Source organism: Pseudorasbora parva, chromosome 25 (genome assembly GCF_024679245.1).
Source record: "Pseudorasbora parva isolate DD20220531a chromosome 25, ASM2467924v1, whole genome shotgun sequence".
NCBI classification, from domain to species: domain Eukaryota; kingdom Metazoa; phylum Chordata; class Actinopteri; order Cypriniformes; family Gobionidae; genus Pseudorasbora; species Pseudorasbora parva.
The window spans coordinates 13698799-13714238 of NC_090196.1; the positions used below are offsets into that span (position 1 = coordinate 13698799).

A 15440-nucleotide genomic window follows, 5' to 3' on the forward strand; every position below is an offset into this window, starting at 1 on the left:
ACGTTAATCATTTAGTCAATATGTTCAAAAACGGTAAAAATGTAAACCTCAAATAGCCAATAGCCTAGCCCTAGAAGATAGTTCACAAAAAAATTACATAGACCTATCTGTCATTAATTCCTCACCCTCATGTCTTTCCAAACCTGTAAGACCTTCGTTCATCTTTGGAACACAAATTATATTTCTGATTAAATCCGAGAGCTCTCTGACCCATCTGACAGCTATTTAATTAACACTTTCAAGGCCCAGAAAGGTAAAGACATTGTTAAAATAGTCCATGTGACTTCAGTGGTTCAACCTTAATTTTATGAAGAGATGAGAATACTTTTTAATAACTTTATTCAACAATTTCGTACTAGCCTGTGTCAGTCTTCGATGCCGTTTCTGTTGTTTCTGTTGTAACGTTACAGTGCATCTCCCGCGTCATCATCATCACGCATGCGGTAGTGCTCACGTGAACAGCGTCGGCCGACGGCAGAACTGGGAAGCGCAGCACTGTTTATACTATGTAGAACAAAATTGTTGAATAGTTTTTTTTTGTTTTTGGTCTCACGGATTGGGAATGACACGAGGGTGAGTGACGTTAACTAATGACAGATTTTTCATTTTTTGGGGTGAACCAATTCAATTTTCAAAATTTCATTTCTTTTAGTGTTTGCTTGTGTTTTATAAAATAATGCTCACTTTTTAAATGACTGGATTATCCTAAGTTATTAAAATATCAATAAAGAAAGAATACCAAAATGAATTCAGGAAGTAAAATCATGTTTATCATAGTAGGCCTAATTTCGTGCAAGTCCTCGTGTGTTTATGACGTGTGTTTATCAAGTCACTTTCGTTGGAGCAAGATGGAGGTGTTCTCTTAATTAATTACACAAAAATACAGCAAGGTTTTTAAACTACTTCTAGAAAACGAAGGACAACGAATGTGCATCAGGTGTGTTTTGCTTTTTTATGTTTTTAATTAAAATCACTGTAAACTTCATTATATTGTTATATTTGTGCATGCGATTAGTTTATTTCGTTGTAAATAAAAAAGCCTTACAAAATCACTGCTAGAATGAAAATTACCCCATGACACCGCCATCCTATAGGACATTCTTCTTTCTGATGAACACAATCGGAGTTATTAATAAATATCCTGATGCTTCCGAGCTTTATGGCAGTGACTACGAGTTTGACGCTCAAAATTGTTTTATTTTACTCTTACTGCGGTGTGCAACAAGTTTCACAGCAGCCGCCGAGTGAACACACAGAGTAACGTCATAACATAATTTTAAACTTTTTTGACTGGAAAATCAGAAATGGCGCCGGCAACTGTGGCATAATAAAAGCCCCGCTGCTTGCGAGGTGTGTGTTGCGTTTATCTTATTAACAATCACTCCAGCGGCCTTGCTCAGCTCCTAAAACACTCCGTCCTGCACTGCTTTATACTATAGTATTAATAATCGCATCCATGAACTTGATTTTTACCTATCTAGATTCTTTTCCACCGGCTGTGAGGTGGACCACATGTCCCAAGCGCCTTTTGCTCCTTTTGGTTGTTGTAAGGTGCTATATAAATATAATTTGATTGATTGATTGATTGATTGATTGATAGTGAAACTTTAAAACTTTATAAAGTAAAATATCTAGCTCCCGCCAGACTACCTTTCGTATTCAACTTATGCAGAAAGAACACCTCTCGCAGTTCAAAACACTTACGCTACAGCAGTTACGCTTTTTTCTGCAGTGACGCGATGACTTTACTACTCAACGATTGGCTCTTTCATGTAAAAGGCGGGGCCCAGAAACATGTCTTAATTGACTAAATAAATATTTCCAAAATACTTCAATGATACAATGATACTACATGATTCCGTTCAGAGTAGAAAATAAATCGTCTTTACATTACTATTCAGATGCTGACGTCAAAGTCAACTTTTCAAAGGTGTCTGAAAGATTTTTGTCTCCTAAAAGTACTGTTTCTCTCTGACGTTTCCCCCTCACAGATGGCTCAGCTGGAGGAAACAAAAAGCAAGGGCAAACTAAACCAGCCCTCAGCCAAGAGAACGCTCTGTCCAAGGGACAAGACACAGTTTGTTTTCTACCTATGTACACAGACCCACTTTTTGACACGAGGTAAGAGATCCCAACGCCTGCGCTGTAACTGCTGCAATCTGTCCTCTCCAGCTCCCTCGTGTTGTTTTGCATAATAAATGAATGAGAGCCTGAAAGGGCCTATGTAGAGCACAATGTCAGACTTTAAACTGCTGGTTTAATGTAAGTCACTTCTCTTTTATTCATGTCATTTGACTTTAAAGGTAGGGTAGGAGATTTGTTCCAGAAACATTTTTGTTATGCTGGTTTAAAGTCTCTTCACATCCTAATAGCAAGTCAAAGTTATGTGGTCTAAATGTATTAATATGTATATGTGACCCTGGACCACAAAACCAGTCATAAGGGTCTGAATAAATAAGCTTTCAATTGATGCATGGTTTGTTAGGATAGGACAATATTTGGCCGAGATACAACGATTTAAAAAACTGTAATAAAATCAAAATATTGAGAAAATCCCCTTTAAAGTTGTCCAAATTAAGTCCTTAGCAATGCATATTACTATTAATAATACATTTTTATTTATTTATGGTAGGAAATTTACAAAATATATTAATATCTTACAGAATTTTGGCATAAAAGAAAAATCTGTAATTTTGATTCTATTGACTCTATTGACTGTGGGGAGTCTATTTCTATTGCCAGGGTCACATATATCTCGTCTGTGGAAGGATTAGGACCATAAAATGTTCATCCAATCGTTGCATTTGTACTAAATGGAATGATGCAATATCCTACCTGCCTGTAAATATATATTTCCATATCTCCGTGCACCTGTTCGAACAGACATCACGCATCATCAGCGTGTTTCATGATATGCAGAGTTAGACAGACGTCAGTCACCGAGAGCCACAAAAAAACAGCAGCCGCCTTTTACAGTTCCTCCTGAACCAAAACAACCAGCCTATGCTGCGTTCAGGCCATAACTACTGTCATATGGAAGAAATTGGAAACCCGTGACACTATACTCTGAGCAGTTAGCGACTCGGATTTATGTGTTTCTATGTCAACACCATCAACGCTGAGATGAATCTGCAGCAGTCAGGCGGTACTGGTCAGAGCCCTTAAAGTTGTGCTCATTATTATTGTAATGCTGTGTTCTTTAAGACATGAGGTAGTTTAACACCATCACTGCTGGTCCTAGAATTCTGGGGGCCCTTAGCAAAACTCACATTGTTCATTGTAAATCATTGTTTTGAGCAAAGGGGACCCGTCATAATGTTAAGCCCCGCCCACTGACTCTATACACGATGTGATTGGCCTTACCAGAGTTTGGGATTTACAGCTCAGACGTGTGTTGAGAGTTGCTAGACTACACTCGCGGCAGATTAGATTTGCTGCTGCTAGGGTGCATCTAGATTTCTAGGCTATAGGTAGTGGTTTTATATATATATATATATAATGTACATCTTCCTCTGATAGAGTAGTAGGCCTACTCCTCTAAAATATGAATTGGCTGTCACAAAAAACTTGGGGGTCCTAAAACGGCAGATTATTGTAGGATTATTTTGCCTTTAATAGCCACAGTCTGTCAATAGAGGACGTCACTGTGGCTGTTGGAAAAAAAAACTATGAATAAAGCGAGATCAGGCAAAGTGGGACTTTTTGCTGGGCATCAACACATTTGAATAGATAGGCAGAGATGCTGAGGATGCTGCTGTTTGTCTCTTGTGATGTGCGAATCCTTCTCATCAGTCTTCCTTATTTCTAGAGTCTCTGGAGACATTGACCTTTTCTGTTCGGGATGCTTATCAGGCCTGAAGGAATGCCCACATTTCTGTGCCCTTTCAGTGGCATTTCTTTATTTGTTTAACTGCAGATATTGTACATGTAGTAATTAATGCAACGTGTATCAGCCGCTGTAAATGCCTTGGAAAAAGAATTCTTATTTGACTAATTTTCTGCCATGTCATTTTTCAGTGTTTTTTCTTTTAATTGTAGAAGCTAATTCATAATATATGAATGATACTTAAAAGAACACTGTTCGTAATATAAATACCAAGTTCTGTCATGAAGATGGGTCTTTAACGCTGACAAATACATTGTTACTGCACAGCACAAGCTGATTGGTTCCTGCTGCATTTGTAGCCAATGAGCTTGCGGCACTCTTTCAGATTTCTTCTTAAACCCTCCACCTTCCCTAGCTCCACCTGTATAGATTTGCTATAGGTAATTTCATATGCTATTTGTGCAGCAGAAGCATGTCTTGCTCACAACAGCGTGTCGTGTATCTATTGGCAGTAGCAAGTCTCTGTACTTGCTCTGCAGCAGCATAGCAGATAAATTCTGCCAAGACCACATACTATAACATTGCCATATACATTATCATGCCAAACTCTTTCAAGAGTTATCATATTGGATATAAAGTTAAATATTTGTTTAGGATTGGATTAGGATCCTTTGGGATTGGTTTCAAATTGTGATGTACTATAGTGAAGTACTCCGATTTCCTACACAATGTTTGATTAAATGATGTGTTCAAACAACTCTTTGTTAAAAATCACTGGACTAAGGAATGACAACATTTTGGTGCTCATCCAAAAAAACATCCTCAGTTGATTATAATTAGATTTTTCACCCCCCTTTTTCATATTGTGAAGGTTAATAAAAAGGTCCAATCTAGATAACAACAGTTGTTCAGTGCATGTTTATCTATGTTAGTTATTGTTCCCTGGCCTCATGAAACATGGGTACACTCTCCGCTCGATGTTGCAAAGTGCGAATCCCACCAAGTTTTGGTTCCACCGGGTGGTGTGAATCAAACAGATACTGGTCCGGATTAGGGCTGTAACGATACACCAAACTCACGATTCGGTTCGTATCACGATTTTTGACCCACGGTACGATACAAACCTCGATATGGGGGGGACAAAACAGTTTTATTCTGTACAGTATTCTGTAGCCTATTTTGCCGTCAATACCATATATCTGTATGGTCAATAGGCTACTGCCGACGTTTTCTTTGCGGTACCAATAGGCAATATATATTTAACATGAGGTATAGGGCCTCCTGTACATCAATACCAACAGAAGCGCCGCGTCAGACATGCTTCTGGTGTGCAAAGAAAGAGAAAACGCCACGCAGCCGCCCCGCGGATGACACGCAACAGAAACGCCACGCTCACACCACGTTGCCAGCCGGTTGGGGAAGCTTCTTGAAACACGGCAAGTTTTACGGCAAATTGTGTGGGTCTTGTCAACTACACGATTGCCATCCTTGTTATCCACCGTGTAGCTGAAATGTTGCCATACTGCTGACTTTAAAGTTGGACCTGGACAGGAAGGATAATTCTGGGAGTTGGAAGGGGTGTGTCGCGATTCTGCCTTCTCACATCGCGATACAGGTTCGTGGACCTGCGTATTGCGATTTCGATTTCATATCGCATATCGTTACAGCCCTAGTCCGGATGGATGGGCTTCCGGTACACTTGCACTTGTGTTTCCCAATTTTCCCTACTTTTATGGCACAGACTAAAAATGGAAGTTTGTTCTGATCTCACACATCTCTTTAGTGAACTTCATATGAAACAGGGTGAAACAATCAAGAGAAATTATATGTGTTGCCCAGAATATCATGTGGTTATCAGTGTAGGGGAAATTTACTTTTAAAAGGAATGTTTTACAATTTTGCGTTGCTCCCTTAAAAAGTAACTGATAGTTAGGGTGCTTTCATATCTTTAGTTCGGTTCATCTGGTCCGAACCAAGGGCAAACAACATTGTTGCATTTTTCAGCTTTTTTGGTTCCTTTTCACACCACACTGATTGCTTTGGTCCGAACCAGTTGAAACGAACCAAAACGCAGGCACGTGACAGCATCCACATCACTCATTGGCCATGGCGTATTTCCTAAACTGCTTGTCGATTGGTCAGAATTTACGTGTGGGAAAATTCCAACAGAAGAGGAAAAGCCAGCAAACTATAACACTATGGAGAGACGACTGCGCGGGCTGGTTTTGTCCCTGGTCATAATCTACTACATTGTGTGTATGTTGCATACCACAGTATGCAAACAACACATTTCTATAATGAAGCGCGGATGCGACGTGAAAACAACGCTCTAATGCACTGCAGACGGCGAGCGCGCATCGCTCATCACTTCAAGCGGAGTCGTGCATTATAATCATTCTGAACTCTGACATGCTCCTCTTCCGAAAATATTGACAAGGATCTATCAGGTAATGTCATGCACATAATGTCAGCGCAGCTAACTACAGCAGCTGGTTCAGTCCAAAAATGATAAGTACTTTTGCAGTTGGTTCTGTTCGAGGTCGGATCACGTTCTCACCACAAATGAACCGCTCCAGAGTTCGTTTGAAATCGTACCGAGACCAGCTCTTCAAGGAGGTCTCGGTACGCTTGTTTGGTCTGCTTTTGGTGCGCACCCGAGTGCGATTGCTGCTTTCAGACCTGACCAAACGAACCACACCAAAGAGGGAAACGAACTCTAGTACGATTCAACCGAACTAACTGTGAAAGCACCCATAGTTCATTTTTTGGAAAGTAATGTTTCATTAATTTTGTGTTACTTTTTCTCACCTGAGCTGGGCTTGCTTGTTTGTTTTTAAATAACAAAAAAATAATAATAATAATTTGAAAGGACCAAAAGTGAAATATATAGGCCTCAGACTAAAGGACATGCAAATTCACGGCTGTACAGTAGAGGATGTAGCTCAAACAAACCGTTCAGCTGTGCTGCATCTAGATTACAGAAAAATAAAACTAGTTCAACACAAAGGGGGCAGTCAGTAATGGATTGAGAGTCAGACTGCTAACCTGAAGGTTGCAGGTTTGATTCTCAGTACCGGAAGGAAACGACTGATATGCCCTTGAGCATGGCACATAAACCCCAATCGCTCCTCAGGCTCCACAACAAAAATGGCTGTGTGTGTGTCTACGGTTTGCAGTGTTGTGTGTTCACTACTCACTGCTCCTAATGTGTGCGCACTAACTTAGATGGGTTAAATGCAGAGAACAAATGCTGAGTATGGGTGAACATAATTGGCCTTAATGTGTCACTGTCACTTTCACTCTTCAGCAATAAAAAAAAAAAAACACACAAATGTGATGTTTAACTACAGTAACTTTTGGCTTATTTGAATGCTTTTTTGCATATCATCGAAGTTCAGCAGCAAAGACATTGGTTTATAAAGTCAGATTAAATACATAAAGTATATTTGTGCTGTTTAACATGTTTATTGCATCAATTTGAATAATAAAATAATTTTTATTATTATATTTTATTACTTTGTGAAGCAAGCAACCTACAGTATATGCTGAGTTTCGGTTAATTTTTGTGATGCGCTCTAATTCATCAGTTCTTTGTTTTAAAAAGCTTAACATTTTTGTTGTTATTGTGAGCGTATACAAATAAAAGTAGACCCTTTACAGTTGTAATTATGTGTCGCTCTTATCTGACCAAAAATGACAGAATGTTTAGCTGTTTTCCACTGTGCAAGTAATGGTAAATGGACTGTATTTATATAGCACTTTCAACAGACCCTATGGCCATCCAAAGGGCTTTACATTTTTGTCTCACATTCACCCATTCATACACCGACGGCGGTGTCAGCCATGTAAGGCACCATCCAGCTTGTCGGGAGCAGCTGGGGTTAGGTGTCTCCGGGACACTTTGACATGTGGAACTGGGGATTGAACCACCAGGTTTGTAGACAACCTACATGAACCACTGAGCCACTGCCGCCCCGTGCCAAGTGATCGCGCCAGCGCCTCCATGTCATTCAGTACGCGCAATATACTTCAGCTTCCACACTCAATATGAACACTTGGATTTACATTAGAGTGACCAGCCATGTAAAGTTGCTACTACTTACATGTTTCAAATGATAAGTCATATTTGATGTCGATGGATGATAGGTGAACTTTTGGATTCCCTAACCACATACTGTAATTACCATAAGGACCCGCCATTATTGATCTGTGAGTCAGACTGCTTGAATTTTTTTGTGCATCTTTGGAAGCCTGATGGCTCGTTGGCACGGCACAACATGTATTTTTGGCTAAAGACATCAATGTATCATCACGAGCCGCAGGGTTTAATATGGATTTGCGTGTACATGTTTTTTACTCTCATAGTGGCTCTCATATAAAAAACCCATTGACATGCATTATACGGCAATGGTTGAAGTTAAATCTTCATTTGTGTTTACTGAAGAAAAAAACACACCTACCTGTTGGATGCACTGGGGGGTGAGCAGATAAATATCATATTTTCATTTTTGGGTGAACTAACCCTTTAAATCAATAACTACGTTGAAACAGCGTTTAGTCCATCCAACGGACCTGATTCGCAGACAGCTTAAAAAAATAATATTGTATATGAAAGAGATCAGTGTGCTCCACCTCAAGATAAGAGAAGAGGCAGCACCGTAAGTGCCGTGGAATATCATCTGTTCTGGCAAGAATACTATGTGGTCAATTTAGAAGTCATATGACGTGCTGATCATGTGACTTTAGTGGGGTACATTTGCAAGAGTGGCTTCCTGTGTTTTTTTAAACTTAGGATGGTGTTTAGATGAACACTGAAACACCTTGTCCTTCTTTTTTATGTAGTCCAGCAATTTTTAATGAAGAGGTTGTTGGAACATTTTATTACCTGGCTGTTTGAGGAAGTCATGAATTTACATAGACAGTTTAAATTAGGTCTATATTTTGTTATACCAGCACAGTGTCCTCTTGCCATGTATATCAGAAAATGTGCCTTTGACTGTGAATAATTGCTGACATCACTGTTAGAAGTTTGCTTATCTCATCTCCCTTGTGTAAACAGACTTCACCTGCCTGTGTAATAGGAAGACAGTGTGGCTCTTTGTTACTTGTATACGGCCATAATTGGACACCGCATCAAAGCTTCGTCTCAACCTTGTCTTTTAAGCATGAAGAATTTTGACAAGCACCAATACATCATTTAAGGCCAAGGAAAGTGTGCTGAGGCTCTAGATGTTGGCCAGAGGCTCCGGCAGTCGTGCATGTGAAGCTGCTTTATTTGTGGTGTCAGCGTGCTGCTGTTAGATCAGGGAGACTAATAGCTGACAGTGATTGGGAGTGTGTGCTGTGTGTATTAGTGAGTGGGATGTGACATGAACAGCCTGCAGGGCCAATCGGAGAGGAAGGTGTGCGTATTTCAGGTGTGCGTACATGGTGTGATGGAAGATGAGGTAAAAATAGGAAATGGGGCCTTTGCCTGGCAAGTGTTGTGTGCATCTTGTGAATTAAATGGATGCTTTTTGAATCTGGTGTGCAAGGTGGTCATTTAAATTTAAGGAATAAGAATTCAAATGTAATGACATTTATAGAAATGCTGCCTATAGTTTTTCATTTCATTTTTCAATATGAATTACTGATCAACCTTAATCATACACACCACATATGTGGTAGGGGAAAAAATCCAGAAAATAATATGACTAATCAGTGTTTCAAATTCCACAATTATATTTTTTAAATTTAATTAATATTGACATAATATAAAAATTACTAAATATATATTTTAATACAAATGAAATGTGTATAGGCCTACAATATAACTTATTTACATATATATATTTTCAAGGTGCCCTAGAATGATTTGAAACAATATGCTAAATTGTTCTCTGATATCTACATAGAGGGTATGTGGCTTATTTAAGGGCAAAAATTGTCCAGATACAGTTTTACAGGTCCATTTACAACCCTATAAATTGTCCCTAGGATGTAATGCTCTGTTTTTGCCTTATTTGGAAGAGTCATGAATATTAATGTTGAGCTCTGCTCTGATTGGCTTATTTCAGCAGCTCACAGCAGTTCAGTGAAGCGCCTCGTGAGTCCTGACCGTTCTGACAGAACACAGACCGACTGAATGACACTTTAAGCAGAACATCTCAAATGGAGATTGATAAAATGCAGCTTACTTGTTTATTGGTGTTTTTCGATCATCCGCGCGCGAGAAAGAGCTTGCATGCTTGCAGTTGCCAGATTTCAGTAATTTAAATCCCCCAAACAGAGCTTTTCTGTGAAAAGAACACATATATTATCCGGTGTTTTACCTAAACATGTCCAATCTGGCAACCATATGCACGCGAGCTCTCTTGCGTTCGCGGATGATCTGAAAACACCAATAAACAAGTAAGCTGCATTTTATCAATCTCCATTTGAGATGTTCTGCTTAAAGTGTCTTTCAGTCTACATTTTAGACTTGTCTTTATTCGTCAACGATATTGCATGTTTATATTAGGTTAGTCACAATGTAGTAGGGTTGTGTTGAAAAAATCGATTCACCAATTCTGAATCGATTTTCATATTAATTTATAAAGATCGATCCGTAACTCAGAGAATCGATTTAATAATAGGCCTACATTGAATTTTAATTTGACGCGTCATTGAATTCACGCATGCACGCGAGATGGAAGGACATTAACACAACGAACATGGCAGCTTTGAAAACTCCAGAAACGCCGCGGACAGAGAATACTGGCTGCCGTTTTCAATTGTTTTCAATGAGAGCGCCGTGTTTTTATAACGCCTGGACCGCACCGAGGCGCTGAGCGAGTATTTCACGCTCACGCGCTGAGCGCTCAGCGTTTTTTACTGGTCGCCGAGAGTTGAAGCATGTTCAACTTTGAGTAAAACGCAGCACTCATCACTGTCACTTTTCACCCAGCCGTCCAGTCACAGTGGAGGAGGGGCGGGACAAACACAACACAGACCAACCACCACATTCTGCGTGTCGTCATCAGATGACAACAAGCAATAATAACAGAACAATAACAATTTTATCTGCAATTTTATATAGAATCAATACAAGAACAAACTACCTGTGAAATTAGAAAGACCTCAGCGGATTTTCCGTATCACAACAAGCAAGTCTCAACTGAGGAGAAAAAACGCTGCCTGCCAAAACGCTTTCAAGCGCTCACAGCGAGGCGTTTTCAGCTGAGCGCCTAGCGTTTTCAGCTGGCTAAAAACGCTTTGGTGGACACAAGGCCTAATGTTATACCGCCGTCACCGTGCTGAAGAACACAGCCGTTCTCACTGCAGCGCGCTCTTACTGCCAAGGAAGTTGTAATGGCTGCGTTGTCATGACGGCGCGCGACAGCACAGCTCCACAGTGCGCGTTCGCTGACTAGAGCAGCCTGGAAGGGGATTGTTCTTTACAACCATCAATACTCAGCTGAATGTCTATAATAATAGTATCAATATGTTGAATAACTACAGTCCTGTAATTCAGGTAACAACTGGGAAAAAATGCTTTCTTCAAAAACACTTATCTATAAATCTCGAAGATCGGATCGAATCGAATTAAATAATGATAATCGATTCAAGATCTTGAGAGTTGGAATCTAATCGATTCTTGAAATTTGAATCAAACCCCAGCCCTACAATGTAGGCTACGCAGTGACTGTATGTACTCTGAACAAGCATGCAAAAACATCATAGGCCTACTTCAGTTCTCAAAAATATAAATATATTACTTATATTTTTACAAAATGAATAGCCTTGACGCTTGCTAGAAGGATCGAGTGAATGATCTGTAAGCAAAGTATCTACGTTTGTATTTTGTAATACAAAAATAATATTAACCTTTGTCATTAGACACACTGTTTAGTTTAGTATGGTACTTGGTGTTTCCTATTGTTACCGTACTAGCATCTTGCGTCATCTAGACAATGCTATTTATCTAAGAAACTTTCAATTTGCTCAGAAATTGTTTAAACAGTCAATAAGTGGATAAATCACTACTTACTGCTTGCAGGAATACAGTTCCCTTTCTTCAGTTTAAGACGCTGAGCGAAGCTTGCTTGAAATGGGCCGAACAAACGAACGATCTTGAATTAAATTGTTGTGGTATCGGATTATAATAAACATCAACCACTGTTGACATATGAAAAGTCCTCACGTCTCCTGCACAGCGTGAACATATGTGTAATGAGAGCTGCTGTTTTTGCTCTCCTCCAGTGTCGTTTGTTTACCTGCAGTTCAGATGATTCGGCTTCGTCAGTTCCACCAGACAATGAACATGTTTGGACAGATGCAAATGTTGGGGGCGTGCATATAAATGATCCCCAACGCTTGCGTCACGGTTGGCCTTATATTGAGATTCACTTATTTTTCCGTGGTGTTTTTGATTCACGAGATTTACATGAGAAGTAGGAGGCAATTTGAGACTCACAGTATGTGATGTCAATGTACTGAACTCTTATTATTTCACTATGGCAAGGTTAATTCATTTTTTCATTCTAGGGCACCTTTAAATAAACGATATTACATTAAAATCTATGTATATTCTATTTTATTATTTATGTAATATGCTATTTAAATTAGATTATTTATTTTAATTATTTAAGTAGATTAAGTAGAATATTTTTATTAAATATATACATTTTGGACTGCGATATTGAATTCAATATAATATATAAAATAAATGTATAGATGTGTTTATATTACATTATTTGTTCATTTTATTATTTATATATATTTTAATTATAGATACATTTTGGATTGTGACTGTAGAATCTTTTTGAACTAAGTATGTAAATGTAATAATATATTAAATGTATAATATTTTAATTATGAAATAAATATATACGCCAAGTCTGTGAATTGTAAATAAAATGCAAAATTAGTGCATTTTCAAATACCACTTCCACTTCAACTTCCAATTTAACTAATGGATTGAAAGGGCCCTAATTATTATATTCCGAATTGTTCCGAACCCTGGTGCTGTGAAATGGAGCCCTGCAGACCTGGTTAATACACAGATAGTTTTGGCCCTGTAAAATCAGGCTAGATCCAATCTGGGCTTGAAATAGAGGACGTGGGCTCACAGTGGAGGAGGACAGACATCGCAAAGATGAGTCGTGAGGTGAAGGCACTAACTGGCGTATTGTTCGCTAAAGTAGGCCTCCTTCATGTCTGACTGACAGCAAAGTCTTCATGGAGACGACAGCACCACTGGTTTGACCCAGAGCTGGAACACACATCAAACACACAGTCACTGACGTGGCAATATGACAAAATGATTTTGGGTCACACAAATGTTGTGTGTAGACACACACAAAGGAGCTGGACAACCGGAGACACTGTAACGGCACAGAGCAGAGAGGCATGATTATGGACACTATGATGGGAGCGCAGCATTACGGCCACTGCATGTAAGTACGCGGTTTATGGCAATGACGATATTTCAGGTGCGAAAGTTCAAGGTTTGTTTGAGATGTGTAAGAAAAAGAAGAACGCATGAGGATTCTGTTGAATATGGATGGGGAGTACAAGTACGGAATGCAAGACCATCTAATTCGTTAAGATATTTTACATTTACATGTATACATATTTATAAGGTAGTTACATAACCTATGCAATATCATGCTTAGTGAGTCTCTAAGTTGACTTAGTTGAATTCGGATAGATAAAAATAGATTTGGATTGACAACGAGAGCCACAATCCGAGCTGACGTCTCTACGATGATGCATTAGCGCCTGGGGATTGACACGTTTTATGAACACTTGTGTTTTTCAAATGAAGAGTAAACAGCTTTTAGCTAAACAATGCCTTTACAAATGTTGGAGAATGAGGCAATTTGGGAGTTTGAGTAGCTGTTCTTTGTGAAAGTAGGACACATCCTGCCTCCAGCGCGGCTTCATGACATTTGAATACAAACATAACTAGTATGTATATTTTTTCTGTCTTGTTTGCCTGTAATGTGCGAGTGTTTGTATGTGGCTCATGGGACACTCTTAAAAATAAAGCTTCCCAAAGGGGGGTTTTGCAACAATACCATGGAAGAACCATTTTTTTTTACGCAAAGATTCTGTCTGGAACAGTTCATAAAATAACCATTTTTTTAGAGTGAAGAACATTTGAACACTATAACACTATAAAGAACCTTTTGTGCTGTGGAATGTTTTCCTAGATGTTAAAGGTTCTTCATGGAACCTTCGTCTCTGATCTCCTGTCAGGTGTTCTCCAAAATCATCAGGCATTATAGGATAAGACTCAGAGCTGTTATCTTGGGAAAAGGCGGTTGAAAAATTGATTAATAAAAAGGGGTCAGTGATTGTGGCCAACATGTTTTGGAGAAAAGCATTTATTTCATAATGTGATTTACTCCCTAATTCTTTTACTTAATTGAAAAGTTTGATTTTTGCATTTTTTGAATGAAAGATCACACGGATAGAAAAAAAAAACAGATTTAATTTTACAGCTGCCTTTGATCATATTTACCAGGGGTGCCAATCATTTGGTGCAATACACTGGTGCAAAAGTATCTGCCATTTTTGTATAGTATAAATTGCATCTAACAACTATTTACACTTAGTTCAAATACACTGTAAAAAATTATTTAGAAAAAAAGTTACCTGGTTGCCTTAAAATTTTGAGGTCATTGAAATAAAAATTTTGAGTTAATAGAATGGAAATTTTTTGAGATTCGACAACCTTTATTAAAATATTATTAAAAGATTTTGTAAGCATATTGGGTAATTGTGTGCGTTTTATTTCTGATGACGCAGTGAAACATGCCAAATAGTTCTATTTTCATGATTTATCAATTTTTTTATGTGGTTCAGATACAATAATATTTTGAGTTTTATTTATGAAACCAATTTCCTTCATTGTATCAACTCAAATTTTAAATTTTAATAAACTCAAAATTTTAAGGCAACCAGGTTACTTAATTATTTAAGTTAAACCAAAAAAAAAAAAAATTTTTTTTACAGTGTAGCATCTAGCTATTATACTGCTATTTTCACGAATGCAAATAGTCTCTGCCTTAAATTACAGAAAATTAGTTAAAGCTGCAGTCCGTAACTTTTTGCTTCTTGCGGAAGAACATTGCAGCCGGAGCTACTTCTCTCTGTTTATGTCTATGGCAGATCACGCAGGGACTGTGATCCTCCGCAGCGGTTCGTACCAGTCTGGGCTGAAATAGTCCCAATATAAAATCTTATTATAAGTGTACCATAATGATTTAGGGTAAGACAAAAACACAGTTTAGAAAATGGATTCATGTTGTACATTCTCATTATATAATTTTTGTAAATCTTGAACACCAAAAAAGTTACGGACAGCAGCTTTAACGCTGTTGTGTGACAGCAAATTTGACAATTTTCTCTCTTCTGACAAATGTGATCAATCTCAGTATTTTTTCCTCTTTTGGAAAGTCATAGAAATGCTATCATGGATTTTTTTTTTTATGCTATTGGAGCAAATGGAAATGCAAAAATGATATTTGTTGTCTCCATTCATGTCTATAAAAGTTTACCCAACTATGCTGACTTCTGCTTCTGAGAACCCTGGAAATTTGAGTTCCATTCTTGAAATAAAACGTTTAAAAATATATAAATAAAAAAG

General features: G+C 38.4%; 1 protein-coding gene across 2 annotated transcripts in view; it reads left to right on the forward strand.

Moving 5' to 3' along the window:
- Positions 1 to 475: 475 nt before the first annotated feature.
- The window catches only part of tjp1b (tight junction protein 1b), a 193048-nt gene continuing 178083 nt past the window's right edge, over positions 476 to 15440 (forward strand). Inside the window, exons 1-2 of one of the 2 annotated variants that reach the window (XM_067437090.1) lie at positions 476 to 573; positions 1992 to 2121. In XM_067437090.1, the coding sequence (XP_067293191.1) occupies positions 2093 to 2121 (29 nt within the window). In that variant the 5' untranslated portion in view covers positions 476 to 573; positions 1992 to 2092. Of the gene's footprint in view, positions 574 to 1991; positions 2122 to 15440 lie in introns of those variants that run through there. The other variant, XM_067437099.1, reaches the window with a different exon arrangement.